Raw genomic sequence first — 21,159 nt, 5'->3', positions numbered from 1 at the left:
AACTACACAATACTACTGCAAATTCTATTTAAATGTTTACACCTGTAAACTTAGTTTCGTGATGAGGTTTATAATTGATCCCAGAGTGTCTGCAAGTCTCTATTTTCTCTGTACAGCATTTATATTATTTCTCTCTGTCTTTCTGTGCATTTAGATTTTAACACGAGTAAAGAACCAGTCAATACTGTAACAAAACCTAAAACTGCTCATTCAAACTGATAACAGCATTAAATGCAGTACATCTTTGTGGCAGGTACAAGTAAAACATCAGGCTTTAAAGCTACTTTGGTAGATACTGATTACTTCTTTTTTTTTTTTTTTTAACTAATTTTTCACTCTTTGTGTGGCTGCTGACTGAAATAAAATTTGCTGAAGAGCTTCTCTCAGGGTTATTTGCTTTAAACTGTTTATACTGCAGACTTAAATGTACAATTTTGTGTTTTATGAGGTAAGCAAAATGCACCTGAATTATGGAATGAACACAAAGACAGCAAAGGTCAAATATGAATGCACATAATTTACAGCTGACACCTCTAGTAAGAATGATATAGGGCCTAATGAAGTCTATGCAATATGCATCAGCTATGATCTCTCACATTAATGAGGAAATTCAATACAATTTGTTTCCTCCTTGAAAATCTTAAATTCAGCTGCACTGATTCTTTGCTGCTGGTCTGAACTGTACTGTCTCTTTTACAGGTGCCCTTATTATTGCCTCGATTATTCCTCAGTAGGCTGTGTGATTCTCTGGTTTGGAGAACAACAAAAACAGATGCATCAATAAAACTAAAACATACCATAAAAATTACTACTATAAATATCTACAGAGTTAAAATCAGGTAAATAGTTTGTACTGTGAAAAGAGTGACTGATAAGTGTCATAGTGTACTAGTGGGCCCTTTCTCTGACATAACACAAGCTCTATTCAGTGAAGTGACAATGAAAATGGAGGTGAGGAAAACCAGTTTGTGCAGGACAAATTTAGTGTAATTATTTTAACAGTTTGTTAAATAAATGCAGCAAAAGAAGAAAAAAAATCTGAATGTTGAGCAACAAGTTATATATATATATATATATATATATATATATTATAAGTAATTTTACTGGAAAAATTACTTAAACTATTAACTGATTATCAAAATAGTTGCCAGCTAAAACAGCCAGTAGATGAAAGCTATAAGTCTGAGTGAAGTGACATTGTCTAACTGTATTTGTACAGCAAAACAAACTGTTGACTGCAGCTTGATGGGTCAGTTTAAGCACTCCAGAACAACTTTTAAGGAAACAACAAAGATTAAACTGGTCATCATTTTTTTTATTTTTTTTATTTCACTTTATTAATCCCCGAGGGGAAATTTCAATTTACCTGGAATCTCTGCATGGCCTCCTCTCGCTCCTTCTCCAGCTCCCCCACATCTGTTTTCTTACTCTGCAGACTGTGGATTTCCTGGGAACACAGTCATTTCAAATAGTTAACGCACCGTAGTCCTGATCCCAAAACACATCCATGAGACGCAAACTATTCTTCTCTTGTTTTGCACCAAAATACTCGAGATGTGGCTCAGAAAGAAGCCGAGTCATTTATCATACAGCAGGGGTCGAGGATAAGATCTGGGACACCTTGATGTTCCCTGGGAGGAAAGGGGCTCGGCCTCCAGGGACACATACCAGTCTGACCCAGCAACAATCCTGTTACCTAAAGTGGAACTTGTTAAAATGGCGGGACAGATGTGGTCACGTTAATGAGGCAGGAAGACAGCAGCAGGCTGCTTTTAAATAATATTTCACTTTTATTTATCCAGAGAAAATGGATTTTGGCTGAGTGTGTCCACCATCCATTTGATATATGGATATAAAAAGCAAAAAATACCAGATAATAATAAGATAATACTTTAAATTCACATGGAGGTGGCAGCAGATGGAAATCTGCATCCTGCCTCAAGTCTCCACATTAACTTGTGTTTTATGAGATGGTGGCACTCTCAGCCTGAATCAACAAGAAAAATTACAGTGTTTTAGAGAGGAATCCAGATTTGAGCAGAAATAGAAACTAGCAGGGTGTACGTAAAAGGCAGAAAACACATTCTGCTCTATTGTTTATGCCCACTTGAATTTTTATGAAGTCATTATCTTTTGGACAAGATAAAAATCAAGATAGCTGAAGCAGAGACTTCATTAAAAAACCTTGAGGATGATTTAGTGAACAAGTACTCAAACTGACTTCTACTCAAACTCCCATAATACATTTACAAGTTACAGTATTACTGAATGTTTCCAGGATTTTATTTTTTTAATATCAGATGGATATTCATGCTGACATATCCAATGGATTGCTGGCAATATTTTATGTCTGCTGTTATATTTGCAAGCTTTCTACACTGAGCTTCCCTTTAAGAAGGCAAACAGATTTGGAGAGTGTGCAGCGCGGCGAGAGAACTTGGTGTCTTGCCTGGTTTTTGGCGCTCAGCAGGGCTTCCAGCTCCTCCAGTGACCGACTCAGCTCCTCTTTACCAGGCTGACCAGCAGCAGGATGCCCCAGCTGGGACTCCAGCTCTGCCACCTGGAACACACAGACACATGAAGAACACGTACTTCAAAACAACATAACTAGATGACACGACTGAGACTAACAACACAATCAGAGCTTTTTAATTTGTTAAAAGTGTGAGCGCCTTTTTAAATGGTGGTAGAGAAACCCAGGAACAGGAGGCAGCAATTGTCACCACAGATTCAGCATCTCTGTAGCTGATATAATGAGAAGGCGCGGACTGGAGAGCGAGATCACAGAGGCAGCGAAACCAACGTGACGTTAACAGTCTTGTGTTATTCAGAGAGTGACTGGGAGCCAGTGGAGGTCAGGGAGAACTGGTTTGATGTAGCCTCTGGAGTATGTGTATTTCAACAAAAGGACAGCAAGTACACAAGTCATGTTAAACACAATAATAATTAAAGATCTATTAAAATGTTAAGAAATAATCATTCTTTGTGAACAGTATTGTTCTTGTTCAAAGCCTGAATGATGAAAATCAGCAGCAGACAAGACAAAATGAAACCACATCACTTCAACAATGCTTTAAATCTCTCAATCTCACCTGGTGGTAAGAGGCCTTGCTGAGAGGCCAAACAGTTTTACTTCAACTGGCCAAAAAAAACCAAAAAACATTTTATTTAATTTTATTCCAGACTTGAGATCATATTTAAACAAATAGCATTACAATGATTAAAAAAATTAGTTGTTAATAATTTAATATTTTAGAAATGGTTTTTTTGCCTGTATTTAGCCACGTAACATCCCTAACTGACATTAGCTTGACAACGTCGGCATCTGACTCTTCAGTTGATTTCCTCAAACTGAATGAGAGCAATTTTGAAATGGCTACAAGGTTTAAAAAAAAAAAAAAAAAAAAGTTGTTAGATGACTGTTTAAATGCTGACTACAGCAGATTTTGAGTGATTTTTCTAATTAATAAATGGTTACCTTGAATTTGAAACCATGGTCTTTGTTGTTATTGTCTGAGGCTAATACATGGTTCACAATTAAAAGAACTGCTGGTATCCGCATTGCGAAGTTGTTTTTGGGAAATTTGGTTTTCTATAGTCTGAAAACTTTGTCTCATGGGAATGTGTTGGTGGGTTTTTGCATAATCCAGCTGATAGACAAACATGAAAAATGAGAACCTGCCTGATGGGTAAAAAGGAAAGGAAGGTAGAAAGGAACAAACAGAAAGTAATTTAAAGAGGAGAACGATGCGCTAGAGTATGTATAATGTACGGGCGTTAAAAAGGTTTTATAAACCTAATGTATGGTGTCATTTTCTAAATCCACAGAACAAGAAATAACCCTTCACCTTGAGGGAGAACATGACATCAGCAGAATTAACATTAAAAGTTTTTTTTTACATTAATGCAAATGCAATAATGGACTCACAAATATACACGCACACACACACGCTCACAAGTACATACACATTTGATGAATACTAGTGATGGAACTGAGGAAAACCAACAGAGGTTCATCGCCTACCCACCTACACTTTACCCTCCATCTACAAGCGCACGCACACACGTGCACACACTTTTGTACAGCTTTGTCACTCATTAACATAATGCATTCTCTGGCCCCTTGAGCGCCGAACCCTAGACTTTACCCTAACCCTAATCTAAACCTAACTTTAATCTTCAACCTAAAACCAATTCTTAACCGTCAAAGAGCCCTTTGAATGGACCTCAATGTCCTCACTGTCAAAGTCTCTTCAATCCGATAGTCAACAAAAATGGATCCTCTCAAAGATAGTTGTACAAAGCGTGCACACACAGGCACCAACACACACACACACACACACACACACACACACACACACACACACACACACACACACACACACACACACACACACACACACACACACACACACACACACACACACACACACACGTGCGCGCTCTAATGAAGCAATTTCCACAACGGATCAAGTCCATTTCTTCAGCATTCATCATGCATCACTCTGCTGTGTAATCTACAAATGACTCAAGGGCATTTCCTTTTTACATTCCCTCTCTCATCTGATCTCTCTTGACTCTTTCTCCATCACGAAACACACACACACACACACACACACACACACACACACACACACACACACACACACACACACACACACACACACACACACACACACACACACACACACACACACACACTACCAGTCAAATGCTTCTATGGAAAAAAAGAGTTTTACTGCCAACAGGCCCCGCACTGGAGCCGCTCGCCTGGGAGACTTTTTATTTTTTAATTCATGGAGGGATGTGACCTTGCGAGAGATTTTGATGGAAAATATGTTGCCCAATCTGACCCACATTCCTCTGCATTTAACATATTAATGTAAAAGTCAAAGACTGTGAGTGACAGTTTGACGAAACAAGGACAAACTGTTCAGCATCTGAAGTGGGAACATGATGTGGTTTAAAGTTTGTGGATCAACGTGATCCTCCTCTGCCATCGCTCAGGGCTCATGACAGTCACAGTACAGCACCGACACTGACAGGGTGAGGGGTTCAACTCCCTCTAGACTTACATTGAAAGCAGGGTATTGTATATTTTTCTTGCAGTGGGAGGAATCAGAGGAAGACAACTATCTAATTGTTTTAACAAGTTTTCACACAGTTTGAAGCAAGAGGATTTGATAATAAGACACTATACTTTAAAACTGATCAGGCTGTCACTGCATCATACTGTTGTTTTTGGCTCGACTGACCTTTGATATGCACTTTACAGGTATTAATGGTGCCTTAATTGCATTAAATCAGGTTGCACGTCGGTGTGGACTGAAAGATGAAACCTGACATGAGACGTGATCACAGCTGACAGCTGAGGTGAAACATCTGTTTGCTAATTGTTTGCCAGACACAGTTAGTTAAAATGAATTGAAATGACATAAAATTCCAGAGCTGCCGGTGAATTAAGCTACTCTGAAAGAATTTCAACTACAGTAATAATATGTATAGAGTTGAAACAATTACTCAAACTATTAGTCCATCAACAGAAAATTCATGAACTTATAATCAATTAAGCACTTACAAATTTTTAAGGCAATAATTAAATAAAATCTCCAGCTTCCAGGTTCTCAAATGTGAATATTTGCTGGTTTGTCTTTGACAGGAAATGTAATGTCTTTGGGTTTTGAAGATGTCACCTTAAGATCAGGAAAATTGTGATATTTTCTGGTATTTTACTGACCGAACAAGTTGCAGATTCAAGGAAATACCTGCCAGACGATAATGATAATAACCGTTTGTTGCAGTGCTTCAAAATGTCGTTGAACTGATCTTTTATGATAGATAGGAGCTTGGGAATTCAAACTAACCGTTGACCTCCTACTTGTGGTTTATTTTAATGTTGGTGGGTTTTTTTATTGCCAATTTTTCACATTTCAGTTCTCCCTGCTCCACCTGAATGTCTGAAATGTAAATGTGTGTAGGAGCGTAGAGAAGTTCCCCTGCCACCATGACCAACATTTCCATTTCTCTCCCTTTAGCATCTCCGCTGTGTTTTCACAGCCAATTTCAAAGAGGCAGTTTATAGATTCCACACAGCGCTACGTCGCACGGCATCCAGGCCGAGCCTCAAAAAACCCATTGGAGGCTTAAAGTGGGGGGAGGGATGGGAGCTCCACAGTCCCGGAGGACTCAGCCCTTTCCTGTCATCCACTGTGCATTTAAAAGCCACTGTCCCTAGAGGGAGCAGCTCCGTATCTCTGAACTCCACACAAACGTTCACGCAGAGAGAAAACCTGTGAAAACTATGACATCTTTCTAAATGAATGTTCCCTGGAACATTTTAATCTTAAGAGACAAACAGAGGCTGGTTATATTCATATTCACATACACCAAACATCCACAAACATGTTTCAAACTGTGCCAATCGTATGCTCAACCCATATTCTGCACTTCCATCTCACAAGATACCGTCGCACTTGTTAGCAGACGTGTGATCATTTGCGAGTAGAGTTTGGTAATACAAATATATTTATATAAAAATGGATATATAAATATACATGTAAATTTGCTTCTGCCAGAGATTTTTTTTTTGCCAGACTGTTCATGCTGTGGTCTCTATACTCTCTTTAACATATCTGGATGTACAGATGGCTAATATGGACACAATCACATATCACAATACTTTCGATGAAATACCTCGATATTAATGTTAATGTTGTGACAGTATTGTAGGGCTATCCAATGCTGCTTTCATGAAACATTATACACAAGTACACAAAAAAACGTATTTAAATATCCTGCAGTGAAATGTAATGTACCATCTCATGTGTTGCCAATGAAAGCTGAACAGAGGTCAGAGTGAACCCAGAAACCCAGAAAATAAAGGCAGAGCCTGAACACAGACATGGCTGAAGCTGAGAGTGTGACGAGGGAGGAAACGCCAGCCAACCTCTACGGTGATTTATCTTCTTCCTCTAACTGGGGCAGAGGGGGGAGGAGGTGGGCAGTATAAGGTGTCCTGTCCCACACACACAAAAAAACCCATCCCTGCCCCCTTCAACACCCAACTGCTAAACCCTGGAGGCCTGCTCCACTTCCAGCCACCTGGTTGACTTTGCTGCCGTGTGTGTGCAGCTCAGCGTGTGTGTGTTTGAGGGGGTAACCTTCACCTGGGCTCATTTAGATGAAACCACAACTTGAGCTAAAAATAAAGGGCCGGTTCTCTGTCACTAGTGATAACAGAGTCACGGCCGGCTTGTTTGCCGCAGCACTTAATTCTGTCGCCTTGAAGAAGCTTTGTTAAACTTGACCAAGTGCATAATTTTCTCTTCCTAAATTAAAGATGAAATGTTTGCGTTCTGGCCCTGCGATTTTCAGAGGAGCCTGTCAAGAGAAATATCCCAAGGAGCGAGGCAGGATGAAAAATGCATCTGCAGTTCGGAGCAGCTTGTGTGGGGACTTTAGTGTGAGATTTAGATGTATGAATATAAAAAAAAAAAAAAATTGCATCACATCCAGCTGGTGTCTGAGTGGTTACAAAGGACAGGAATGAAAATCAGATGGTGTATTTGTGCTTAATTTAAGTAAAGCATTTATTTGTCTTACCACATCTGCTGTTTCAAACTGCATGCATACACACAGGGGTTTGGAGATTTGGTCTAAATTATGACCCTCGAGGAGAACTGGTGCTGTTGCAGGCAAATGTAGCCTGGTATTACCATCTGGGTCTCAATACACCCGTCGTTGCACCCTACTGGGCGTCGACTTTGGGTTAATTTTGAAACTACAATGGTCTCTGATTGGTCCGGCCTTCAGAGCAGCAGAGATAACGATAACATGAAGAGGGTTTCCAGACTATAAACACAGCAGAAAACTGAAGCTGTGAGCAATGGTCTGGCGGAGCAGATTTTATTTATGTGTTTTCTGTTTACGGCACTTTGTATGAAAATCTAAACTACTCATGGCATTATATTCGAGAGCATCATCACTTTACTTTGAGTGCCTAAAACCTTTGCTCACATTTCGAGATAACAAAAAAAAAAACAGCTCCACTCAACTGTTTCTCTTTGGTTATGAAATTAAAATATCGAATAGATCATATATCTTTTTTACAAAGATGAAAATCACACTTATCTTGATTTTACAAACTACAAAACAAAAGACAACGTCAATCAGACACTCAGCTCTGATTAGGAAAAAGGAAATGCAAACCGTCACCATAGCAACGACATTGATGCTTAGTGCTTCTCTCAGTGGTGAATTAAGTTGATTGCAAACAAAATTGTGTGGCAAGTAGCCACGATAGAAATGTGATAATAAGCCCTGAAACTCTCCAACCAAGAAAACAAAGCACTCGTCTCCATCAACCTCATCCTGTATTTTCTTACACTTGTTATGCATCATTTCTGTCAAAGCTCATGGTCTTAACTCGTCTCAAAAATGACTATTGGTCAGTTTAAGCATCCACCAAACACTATGAATTGCACCACACTGTTAATGACTGCAGGACTACAGTGCTGCTGTGCTGTGCACCCTCCAGATGTTGTCACCTGGTCTCGGAGGCGATCGGTCTCCTCCTGGTATTCAGCCAGCTGATTCTTCCACTGCTCCACGCTGCTGTTGGCTTCCTGCAGCGCCGCCACCAACTTGGCATTGCTGTCCTGCAGAGTGAAGAGTTCAGCCTCCAGGTTTATCTCACACATGGACCTGAGGAGAAGTTACAAGAAAACACAGACTTAATTATGAATGTTAAAAACCTTGTAGCTCTCTTTCAGTCTTTACTGCTTTAGCTGCTAAATGCTTCACTGTGTTCACCCCGACTAAACCCAAACAATGAGCCTAAAGACACTAAAAGCTCCAAAGAGTTGAGAGAAACTAAAGACATTGTTCATGTAAAAATATTAATTAGTGCTGCTTTAAACACATAATGAGTGTTAGAGTCAGAAAGACGCCTTTCTGGTGAGGAAAAAGCTGCAGATAATGAAGTAATAAAGTGAAACATGTATATTATGCTGCACCAGCTGTTTGATTACAGTTTATGGGCATTTAATGAGTTTAAGGAGCCATAAGTCTGTGTGTTTCAGGGAAGTTTGTAACATGTAGGGGATTTATTTTCCTATTATAATTTAAATATTCTATTGCTCCGTCATATTTTATGTCTTACAATAAAGTCCTGCACATTTGTTACTACTGACAGTTTGTAGGATGTCCATCATGGCTTCACAGGCTCCTAAAGAGGTTTGCGAATTTCAGCTTTGATGTTAGAGTAAGCCAGTAAGCAATAACTATTATTACAGCAAGTTATCTCAAAATCATATCTCACATTAGTTAATTAGGTTATTGAAGGTTGTTTTTGTGTTTAAACCTGTAACAGCAAGGAGCAGGAAGCACATTTATCAGTAGAAATTCACACCACTGGGTACTATGGAAGTAAAACAAAGCAACACAGGCAATGTGTTCACCTTTATTAGTTTGTGAAGAAGATCCTGTGTGCTGCTAAAGTTCAGGATTCAGTGGGGATATTTAATAAACCAGAGGGCTTTCAGCTGAGAAGATGGATTTTAGGAAGCACATTCTTTGCTATTACAACTAAACTAACAGCTTGGCAACCATAAAGCTGCTCACCATAGCAACAGGAGAGAAAAGCCAGCATAGGTTTATAACAATCATAAAATAAAATGGCTGGGATAATAGGTTGTAAAGCAGCCGAGGAGTGCTTTTCTGCTCCCTGTTCTCAGGAAGGTTGAGTGATCAATAATAGCCTCCATGATGATGATAATTATGAGCTGCTAAATTCAGCGCCAGTAAGGCTTGGATGGTCTTGAGTCATGGACCGACACAGATTAAAAACAACACATGAATCAAAACTTTGGGCTATGACTCAGGTGAGAGCAGGAAAGTGGTTTTGAAACATTTTAGTCTGCTGAGAGCGCAAACATGAGACACAAACACACAACACTGCAGAGTCTGTGGTAACAGTCAAGTTCCAAATATTCTCAGTCTGTGGTCCCACTCCCGGTCCTTTAAAGTCTCAGCACTGTAAACACCATCTCTCCATACAAACAAACGAATGTCTTGAGCTAATATTATCATTGTCTTTCCCCATATTGTAATTTTACTTGAGTTATTTCTATCTGTACGTCTCATGTATTCTCTGTCTGTCCATCAGGGAAGTTGGATCCAGTGTCTGTTCCTCTCTCCGAGGGACAGAGGATGGGGAATGCTGCACAGACTACAAAGCCTTGTGAGGTAAAATTGTTGTTTGTAGTTATATAAATAAAAGTGATTTGACTTGACCCCGTCAACTCCAGATTGGTTCAACACAATCGATCCTGCTGACCGGGACAGCACTCAACCTGCCCTACATTTACCCTCACCTCCATTAATCCACCTGCATTGTATAGATTGGTTAGAATCCACCCAATATAAACTGGGTAGGGACTTATTTTTCTAGTATAAATGTTTGTTTTCTGCTGTCACTTCTGCCAAGGAGGTTGTGTTTTTTTTGTTTGACAGCAAGACGGTGGGAAAAATACTGGCCCGATTTTCATGAAACTTGGTGGAAGGGTGTCGCATGGGCCATGAAGAACCAGTTCAAGTGCTTCTATTCATTTATGCTGTTTATTCATTTTGAAAGTGCGGTAAAAGACATCATGAAAACAATTAGAGTAAGAATTTGGATAATAGAAATAAAGGAGTCCAAGTGCTTTTCTGATTGGTAATGTGTCTTTTTCTTTTTTTACAACTCACACTTGAGAAAGAAATAGTTGGTGTAAGCACCACTTCAGCTTCCTGGATGGGTAACAGTTTGCTTTGTTTGCAGAATAAATCCACAATCCTGTCACAGAAAATTGCACCACCGCGTGCCAAAGAAGTCATGGTTTTTAGTTTTGTTCATGAGAAGTTTAAAAAACCTGTGAATTTTGAACAAGTAAGTTGTTTTTGGGTGGATCCAAATTTTTATATTTTCTTTCATAAATTTGGTGTTTAAAATAACAAAAACAGAGAACTGTGAAGCCTTACCAGTGAAATGCACTCTTTAAATACTTTTCGGTCTAAAGACTTGTAATCATCAGGCGCTTTCAGACTGAAGGAACCTTTTCATAGTTTTCAGAATTGTTGGAAGTAACACCTTTTTTTTGTATCAGCACTGCAGAAACTGAGTTGTAGTTCCATGAAAGCCATTTTGAGGGACCTTTTTATACTCGAGAACAAGGAGAACGTTGACTGACGTAAGTGTCCGTTGATTGGTCGAACAAATGATTTAGTGAAGTACACGTAACCACCATTTATAGAACCCCTTTATACGTTAGTAGTTGTAAACAACAACAACAACGCCTAACGTTAACCTTAAAAATTGGAACAAAACACGGACAAATGGGTCTTTGCTGTTGTTGCTGCATGTTGTCCAGAAGTGATGTTGCTGACATCAGTAGAGTGTTTATTTTGGTGCTGCGAATGCAAACAGAAAAAAAAGTCCTTGAAGATATGTTGTTCTACGGGGCTCTCCCGGGTGGCGAGTTCCTCTCATGAAGTCACCAGAACTATTTCGTCCGAATGAGCCTGTTGTTTCCTTCCTCTGAGGACAGATGTTAGTGGCTTGAGTCAGTACCAGGTACTGCACAGAGCTCAAAAGGGTACTTTGGGTTTTTACATCTGCTCATGTGACCACGCTGGGGGACTGAATCACAACGTTTAGAGAAAACGTACTAAACCCTTAAAGACACGATTTCCATCCCAGCACTCCCACATGCACATCTGCTACTCTCCCTGTCATTTCATTTTTATGTGTGTTTTATATCTCTGTGTTTTGTGTATTATATTGTTATGGGTTGTTTTTAAAAAAAAATATTTTTATGTTCTATACTGCATATTGTCCCTCCTCTGTCAAGTCAAATGCAAATAAAGTAAAAAAATATATAAAAATAAAACTTACTCAGGATATCTGTATAAAAGCTAGCTATCATGTAAAACAAACCATATTTTCTGAGATTTCTGATCTTACACTGAGAAAAGAATGATACAATACACAGAACTCAGGAGGAAAAATATTTTTTCTATATAATTTTTCAGTGTCTACAGAATTGTGTTTATCATCCCTGAAGAGTAAAGGGAACAACTTCTCAGGACCATTGTTGTTCCAAATTTGTGTGTGCGTCCTAAAAACGACAATAATTTTTTTTTTCCAAAGGCACCATCCACGTGTGCCATAAAACAAACTAGAAGAACAATTTATCGTCGCTTTGTTGTATTAAAAACTCAACGCTTTCTCTTTCCAGACAAAACACTCAGGAGACACAAAGCGTGGTGGTAGAAACTAGGACAACAACTTAATATTGTAAAAAAAAAAATAATAATAAAAAACTAAAGATAATCCCTTTATTTTCACGGGGTGTTACAAAAAAAAAAAAACATTTCAGAAGCTGCAACCAGTGAATTTTTGGCATGTTGAGAATAGCATTATTGAAATAATAAATCAATTATCAAAATCCGAAATTAATAAATTAATCAAAATTACCGTTTCAACTCCAGTAAAAACATCTCCAAAGCAGAAACAAAATGGCGTCATTACCCTTCAGACAACATCTTCTTGACCCTCTCCTTCTCCGCCGTCAGCTCCACTTCAGCGCTCTTACTGCGAAACAGCTTTTCCTCTCCGGGCCCGTTGACTGTCAGCAGCGGCGGAGAGTGACGGTCCTCTGACAACTCCTGGACCGGCAGCACCGCCAGGGATAACAACACAAACAGGACATGAGCTCCAGTGTGGAGATGGAATAATATCAGCAGCAGATCTGTAACGCATCAGTTTCATGCAGTAAAAGTGCTTCTGGGAAAACAATGAAAAAGTTAGAAATCTGGTGTTGGTGTGTGCATTAAAGTTATGCACATGCTGGCATCAGGCTGGGATGATAATGTCTGCTGAGAAATCACGTATACTGCACATCTGGCAAGAGGCTAACGAGTGGCACAGGTCCCAATCAGTACCGACACGCGGGAGGAATTCAACCTTTTGATTAATTAACATTTTTAGTCTTGATGGTTTTACAAAAAATATTCAGCTTTAATTACATCTTAGTTCAATGATGCTCAATTTGAGTCTAAATGGAGTAAAAAGAGAAGATGATCACCTACAAAGTTATATTATTATATCACATTTCTTCCATAACACATGATCATCCTGAGCAGATGCAGTTTACGGTTGTCCTGGAGCAGTAAATATCTTTCTGCCTGCTCATAGCTGAAGCGTAACTCTGTCAGTTCAAGCTGTAAAAGTGTGGATTCAATGTTTGGAGTACCACAACCTCCATTTAAATGACTTATTTCACTATCAGAATTGAATGGTTCTGCTGTAAGGACTTTAAATGTGTTAAGTGCCATGAAATAACCTGTGTTGTGATTTGGCGCTATATAAATAAAATTGAATTGAATTGAATAATCCATCAGTCCAATAATATTTGGAAAGTGCAGAAGAGCCGCATGGTTGAAATATTTTATTCACTTCTATGCGAGCACAGGGCTAAACCGAACGGTAGCTGGCTCGTTCTCTGGTGTATGTATTCATCTTGCCCGTGTGAAAATGTCTGACCAGACACCAGATTTTGAAAAACAAATGCAGAGAGATCTATCTGGCGGTGACAGGCTCAAATGTAGCCGAAGTTAAAAGTCCCCGCACAACAGTTTGAACTTATTTGTTGACAGATGCGATTTTGGGGGAGATTTGTGAGTCGACATTTTGTACTCATTCATATTTTTTGCACAACTATACCATTATTATCTGGAGCTTTGCCTTTGCTGTCTTTCTTGGTAGCCTACGGTATAAAATGAGGGTTAAACTAACTGAAAGGTAATACAGTACAAGAGAATTCATTCATCTTCCTCTCATGTGAGAAAGAGCCTTTGACTTTGACTTTACAGCATCCAGATGTCTCGACTCCTGCCTGCTCGAACCAATACGCTTTGATATTTTCCTTCCCTGCTGCCCAGAAAAAGGCTCAGGCTTCCTGTCACACAATTCTGTGAACATTTCATTCAGTTTGAGACTGTGGGCTGAAAGACTGCTCCGTCCCCGTTTTAAAAGCGTGCTGATGAATTAGCTGAGGCACATTTCTATACCACCCGTCGACTTCTTTCTTTTTCCACTTTCTGCATAGAAAACCTAAACCTGAACTTTTCAACGACCGAGTCCGTCGCTGAAGTGTTACAACCCTGCACTTACTGTAGAAAGAGCTTCTATTATTAATTTGAGTGAGCCTGACTGTATCCCTCTGAGGACACTGGTTTATTATCTAGAGCTCAGCAGCTCTCAGCCGGTCCTTATGGACAGATATGGAAATACAACACACAGCCGACTCATGTGGATGAGTTCTGTGTCCAGAAAAAGGAACCAGAGAGCAGAAAAATCAAAGCTAAGGCAACTCCAGTTCGGCCCCAAAGCCAACGGATCGGCTGTGCGTATCCCTGAATAATTCACAGTGCGGATCATGTTTAAGTCATAAATGGGATTACAAATTTACAGCAGTTTTTCCCGTATGTTGTTCACTAACAGGCTGAGTGGGAACAAGGCGGAGAGACTGGAGCACAACCCTGCAAATTACGAATGACTAATTAATCAAAGTTCAAAAGACTGCCCCGTTTTAAAGGAAAAATCCGCGTATTTTCTGCTCTCAGAAGATGTTTGATGTCTATGAAATGTATCCTCTGGATAATAGTTTTAGAAAGGGATGATGAAATTAGCTGCATGTTGCCCTTTACTATACATCTATAAAAAAAAGATCAGGTTCACTTACATTTTGCCTTGTTTTTACTCTCCCTAACAAAGCTTGTTATTTTTCTCTTTCGCAGCAAACGCCGGCTGTGTTCTGATGCTAAATTTGTTCTGAAGTCAACTTTGATCAGACTCAAGATAAATTATTGAGCATGATAGTCCATGCAACACTAAGACTAAGAGCACCACGGTCCCTCAAACAAAAGAAGATGCTTGTCTTTGTGTTGCTTTTTTAATATGAGGTGGAGTATGTGTTTTTACGCACCTGCGAGAGCTGGATGAACACATCCCAGGATGCATCAGTGGAAAGGCAAAGGGAAGAGAAAACAAATAAAACATTAGATGAATAAAATCATGCCTTAACCCATATATATATTTTTTTTACCACGTAGTGATCCATCCCACTTTTGGTTCACGACAGTTCAGTATCTCTGCACAGAAACTGACAATTTTCTGTTTCTGGTTTGTTTGTTAACAGAAGAAGAAGGTCTTTAGGAGAAGCTCTGATTGCAACTGAAGGCGAGAAAAAACAAAGAAAGCAAACTGTATGAACATAGGAAGAGGAGGTCACAGTTCCACCCACACAGTTTTGATTGACAGGTGATCCTTTGGTAACACAATAGGAGAGAGAGCTTAGCAACAAGCAAGGCAGACAAAATTAAGATGGAATAAACGTGTGTTTTTCATTCTTTATAATCAACAACATTCACAAGTGGGTAAATGTGTATTTGAACTCTACATGCGAACTTAAAAACTTCCGGGGTCCTGAGGGAAGCCTCTATCGTCGATGGTATCCCACATATTTTAAATATTCAGTAGATTTTCTGAGAGCCTTCATCATGACGTCTCTGCACCACTGTTTGTCTTAAGTACATCTACACTGTTTATTTATTTATGTCGGCATCAGTCCATTTGCTCCTGTAGCTTTATAAAGCTCCTGTTTCTTTGCACTAGTGTTTCATTGAGACCACAAACCCGCTTTATTTATTCATCTGTTCTCTCATCTGAGGCACGAGCTCAGGCCTCCCCTGAAGCACCCGTCCTCCAACGCACAGTCACACACATGCATTCACTTCTTTTTAGCAGGTTTTAATGCAGAGTCTGTGGTTTGAAAAATTGATGGCTGGCTTTTCTGTTTGCCTCTCCGTCTGCCTATGCACAGACAGCAATGTATGGGAGGAGGTGCCGAGGAGGGGGGAAAAAAAGCTCCAATAAACAGGCGCAAACAAATGACAGCTGTTACATGTCAGAGGAGGGAAACAGTTTCTTCGTCCTGCTGTGCTTCCACTCACTCAGCTGATTTATTGACAGGGATGCTGTTTCTTGCGAACCGTTTATTTACTTTTACTGTGCAGCTCAGTGGTTTCTACTCTGTTCTTTTTGTCTGAAACGCCCAGTCCGATGAGCTCCAGCACACCTGGACACCAGATGTTATTTTACACTTTGAACTGTATAAAATGTAATAATATTACAATTATTTGTTCATACAAAGATCCTGGAGTCATCTGTGTTTAGGCATCCGTACTACCATCCTTTTATCTGTTATTTCAAGTGATCTATTCTTCTTCTCAATAAAACTTTAGTCTTAATCACAGACATTTTGGAAATTTGCTCATTTACTTTCGAGGCAAGAGTTAGACGTGAGGATTGATACCACTCTTACGTATCGTCAGTACAACAGCACACGGTATTGATTCAGGCTGATGGGAGTCATGTTATGATCAGTCTCGTAGACAGTAATTTATTGGTTATGGGGACAGAAAATATATCTTAAGATTGACTTTGCAACAATTTGCAATCCTACTTCTATGTTTTCTGACCCAGCAAATGTTTCGTGAGAAATACATTCAATTTTTTTTTTAAATATTTCGACATGTTCGTTTTAATATTTTCACCTTTTAGGTTTGTAGCACCTGCAGTAAAAAGGCACAGTTGAAGAATTTAAACCTACATCTTCCTGTAACAGACGGGAGCTTCAGAGTTTTATTGAACGCCCACAAACAGGATGTTTTAGAAATACAGTCTCTCATTGATAAATAAAGAGGAAATAATTCTATTATTTAAATTCTATAAGTAAGTAAGTTTCACTGAACATACTGGTATATGTTTCACTTCAATGTGTCATTGCCTTTGACACGTTATCTGTTAGAGCCATATTTTGTGTTGATAACAAATTATATTAGAATTTGCTTATTTACTGAGGTAATGTAAATCTTTCTTTTGACTTGTGAAATAAGATGAAATGAATATGCTGAGTAGTTGGTATGTATTAGTTGTGATTGACCAGATGATTGTCAGCTGATTATCAGCTGTGACAGGGGAGAAGGGGTACTGAGTTTTTTGTTCTTCTTCACCAAACATGGAGGAAACGTGAGGAAGGGGCATCGGTACAGTCTTTGACCTCACGTTACGTTACAACGAGAATGTTTTGTAAACTTTTTTGATTAATGTGAGAATAAACGAAACAACTGAATCGGCGACTGCAGCGTTACGATTTGGACCGGTTTAATGTGCGAGTCAAGCGGAGCTCCTATTAAGATGGCACAGTTTAAGTGAAAAGGACACGGCCACCACATTATCACTCACTTAACCTTCTTTATTATTGAGCATATTTACTGAAGCTCTGCTGCACAACACACGGCATCAACACTGATATTATTATGGCTTTAATTCGCCCCAGTAATAAAACCCTTCGATAAAGCATCTATTAAAAGACATTTTCATGAATATTATTCTGTTGCACAATTCAGTTTGTTATCTCTGCACTCAGTAGCCCTACAGCAGTCTGTTTATCATTCTTCATTCTTATCTCACTGACTTCACCATCTCCTCCTCCATCTTATCTTTCAGCTCTGCAAATAAGCCTGAAAGCTGAGGCTTTACTGCATGCAGATCCCCTGCTGCCATCCACATATCAGAGGCGGAATATGTGTTCTGTGAAGCCCAAGGCTGCCAAGATACAGCTCTGCAATACTATCGACAGTTACTGACCAGGGCTGTAGCCGACCGGCTGCAGGTGATGACTACTGATACATTGGGTGAAGTGGAAAATAAGATCTTCTGTCGGTTTGGCAGTTCATCACATCTTTGTGCAACATTTTGTAGCTAGAAATGTTTGTCTTTTAACTCCATCCGTGATCATTTAACTCGAGCACTACAAGAATCATGATGAATGTTTCTGCTCTCCACTTCAGTGATCTGCTCTCATGCAGAATACGCCCATGGGTTTGTAGAAAACTTGAAACAGTTCTCACATATTGGCAACTGTTTAGAAAAGCTTAGCCGCGTTAATGGAGCTCTTAACTGGCATTATACAGCCACACTGGAGCTGCCATCAATACTTGGCTGCCACTCAAACATACCTCACCCTCGTGTGCCAGCAACCTATAATAGCTTTCGTTGGCTACTATTTCTATATTACACAGGATCAGAGAGTCAGCAGCACGGTGTTTTACATCGTGCAGCGGTGAGCCAGAAGTGAGAAGATGTGATAATGACCTCAACAACACCTCTCTGTTTACAGCCTGCCACAAAATCAATGACTGCCATCTTAACGAGAAATCAGGGCATGTTGCTCGGCTGCTTCGGAGTGTTCATCTTTAGCACGTTGATGTGTGTGTGTGTGTGTGTGTGTGTGTGTGTGTGTGTGTGTGTGTGTGTGTGTGTGTGTGTGTGTGTGTGTGTGTGTGTGTGTGTGTGTGTGTGTGTGAGTGTGAGTGTCTTTGACTAAATGTGTGTATTCATGATTATGTGTCCATGTGGTGTGTGTTTGGGAGATGTCAGGCTTTTTTTTCCTATCCAATAGACAAAACAGGTTTCTCGTTGCCATGACGGCATGTAACACCTCTGTTTATTGTCATGCCACTGACCCTGACTCTGACCTCTGGGTGTTATTGGCCCCTTAACATCCCACTAACCTACGTTTCGTTGCAGTGAATGAAAAATGTATTTATCCATTTCTAATCTAGTGACAGGGTGGTGTTGATGCATGTGCATGCTGTGTTGCATGCTGTTGCCTGCCAATGAGGAGACATGCAGAGGCAAGAAACTCATTTCACACACGCTGTAGTTGCAATATCAACATACAACACGTGTGAAACAGGATCATGTGCATCTACATCCTGAGTTTTCCTTTTTAGAGGTTTCTGACACTTTTTTTCCCCCTTTTTTTCTTGTTCCCTCCACATTGTGTTTCTTTCTGCGTTTTTTTTTTTTTTTTTTTACCGTTTTATATTTGCATTTATATTTCCTTCATTATAAAGCATATGTACTAACTTTCATTTAAAAAGTGCTATACAAATAAACCTAATTGGGGCATCCCGATGGCCAGTTGGTAAGAGGCATACAATGTGACCACAACACTGGGAAATTGGGAGTGTGAACTCTTTTTTTTAGTACTTTGGACAATTAAGGAATTAAAAAAGAGATTTTATCCCTGAGCTTGAGGCAAATCACGAACACAAATCATACAACCTCATTTGTTTACTTCTCGGCTCGATCTCCCCCTGAAAATCAACCTTATGACAATTGCAGTAGATTATGGGTTGAAAACTGAACAAGTAAATGTTACAGATTGAGCCGACCTTTGACCTCATCTGACATCTGCTTCTGAGCAGCTCAGTTCAGCATCAATACACTGAGAAAACTGGAATAAGTTTCCTTATTGAAAACAATAGTTAAGTTTTACCAATAAATGCCACAGGCTGTGATAAAATAATGTTCAGTTTCTTGTGCTGTTGACCTTCTTGGTATTGAATCTCTGTTCTGTTGTTTCCAGCAGTGTCTTTCTCCCAGCCTCAGTAAATAAATAGACAACAACACACCATCAGCTCTTATGCGAGTGTCCCAGAGCCGAGGTTGCGGTTGGCAGCGTGACTCTGCAGTCTCCCAGACCTGCTGAGTAAGACTTACACACAGTGCACACACACAAAAGCAGAAACAAGCACTGCACTCTGGTCTGAATCTAAGTTCCTACAACAACCAAACACACACTTAACGCTAGCGAGCAAAAAATTTAGTTCGGCGGAGCGGCTCAGAGACTTGTCTGCGGAGCCTCTCAAACAGGGTGTGTACTAAGGGAACACACAGGGTGTTGATACTCTTAATTGTAAGAAGAACTGCTAAAAGTTTAGCAGAACTTTGAGGGGGGGAAAAGGTGAAGGACAAAACTTTTCCAAACTTTCCCTTCTCCATCTGAACCTCAGAATTATCAACTTCTCCAAGAAATCACCAACGCTGGCCGGATAAATGCCGGGGCCATTGTCCTTTCAGCAGCAGCCAGATTACCTTCAATTATGGATGATTCAGGTACCAGAAGTACCAGATGAGGATCCATCTAATCCCTCGTGACTCTTTATTTGTTTAAAATAGAAACAAATGCGCTGAGTTCGTCATGATATCTCCGCTCCTCCATCATATTGGCCTGGAGACCGTTATGTTCCTTTAAGGACGCAAGGTCAGCGACTGAACCTGTTGTCCCTTGACCTTTTATCCAAAGCCATGTTTAGACACACAGGCGATTTAAAATGTTCATGTTTAAAATTATATTTCCTCTGAGTGCAATCTATTTATAGAGTAATGACTTTTAAATTGTGACCAGCAGTGAGGTCTGAATACAGCTAACATCATGCAGATATCAAAGATGATTTTCCTCCTTTCCTCTAATATTAAAAATATATATATTTTTTCCTTACTCTATTACCCCTAATTTGTAAATTGGACAAAAAACAGCCTCCATTCAGACATCGTTAGATCTCCTGAGAATCCTCCCACCACCCAATTACAATGGAGGGTACTAAACTTCTAAAAACTAAGTTTAAACAACTCAACAGCAATTTGCCTGTTCAGAAACAACGTCTCCATTACACAGGATTAATTCACAGTTTAAAAAAAAAAAAAAAAAAAATCCCCTTCAGCAGAAAATATCTCTTGTTCAAAGTGAGGTTTTTGAAAAATGAATTTCCAAACTAGCGGATGGAAAAAATTCTGAGTTGATTTACTGCATGTTTTACTATAAAACCAATAAATTGTCACAGCAAAAATGCACATATTACTGTGTAAATGTTCCCATGTCACTTATTTTGGCTGAATATTGATCTTTGAACTTGTTTGTTTTAAGAATACAGAGTTGATATTTTCCACCTAGGAGATGTTCTAATCAGCCAGAGGAAGAAGATAACCTGTTTTTCTTTGAGTTTTAACAAGGTACAGGAGTGCCTCACCTGTGGAGCTGCAATGTTGAGCGCAGGGTTGGCCAGTTCAAACCTCTCCTGGGATTTCTCTCTGGCCAAACGGGCCGCCTCCTTCACCTCCTTAAACTGCTCCGCAAACTGTAGGTGGAGGACGAGAAGAGACACAAGTTGAGCTCAACAAACACACCAGATCGTCCTTTCTTCTAC

General features: G+C 39.6%; 1 protein-coding gene across 1 annotated transcript in view; it reads right to left on the bottom strand.

The window, feature by feature from the left end:
* LOC138623104 (homer protein homolog 3-like) overlaps positions 1 to 21,159 on the bottom strand; it is a 46,225-nt gene that overhangs the window by 1,343 nt on the left and 23,723 nt on the right. The window contains exons 5-10 of the mRNA XM_069702404.1: positions 20,983 to 21,090; positions 16,726 to 16,734; positions 12,569 to 12,705; positions 8,547 to 8,703; positions 2,450 to 2,560; positions 1,367 to 1,447 (exon numbers count right to left, since the gene is read on the bottom strand). Of these exons, the coding sequence (XP_069558505.1) occupies positions 1,367 to 1,447; positions 2,450 to 2,560; positions 8,547 to 8,703; positions 12,569 to 12,705; positions 16,726 to 16,734; positions 20,983 to 21,090 (603 nt within the window). The remainder of the gene's footprint in view (positions 1 to 1,366; positions 1,448 to 2,449; positions 2,561 to 8,546; positions 8,704 to 12,568; positions 12,706 to 16,725; positions 16,735 to 20,982; positions 21,091 to 21,159) is intronic.

Source organism: Brachyistius frenatus, unplaced genomic scaffold (assembly GCF_029030835.1).
Source record: "Brachyistius frenatus isolate BFR_SWC_R1_liver_20210118 unplaced genomic scaffold, ASM2903083v1 Contig_41, whole genome shotgun sequence".
NCBI classification, from domain to species: Eukaryota; Metazoa; Chordata; class Actinopteri; family Embiotocidae; genus Brachyistius; species Brachyistius frenatus.
The sequence above is the reverse complement of the archived record's forward strand: the minus strand, read 5'-3'. Positions and strand labels throughout refer to the sequence as shown.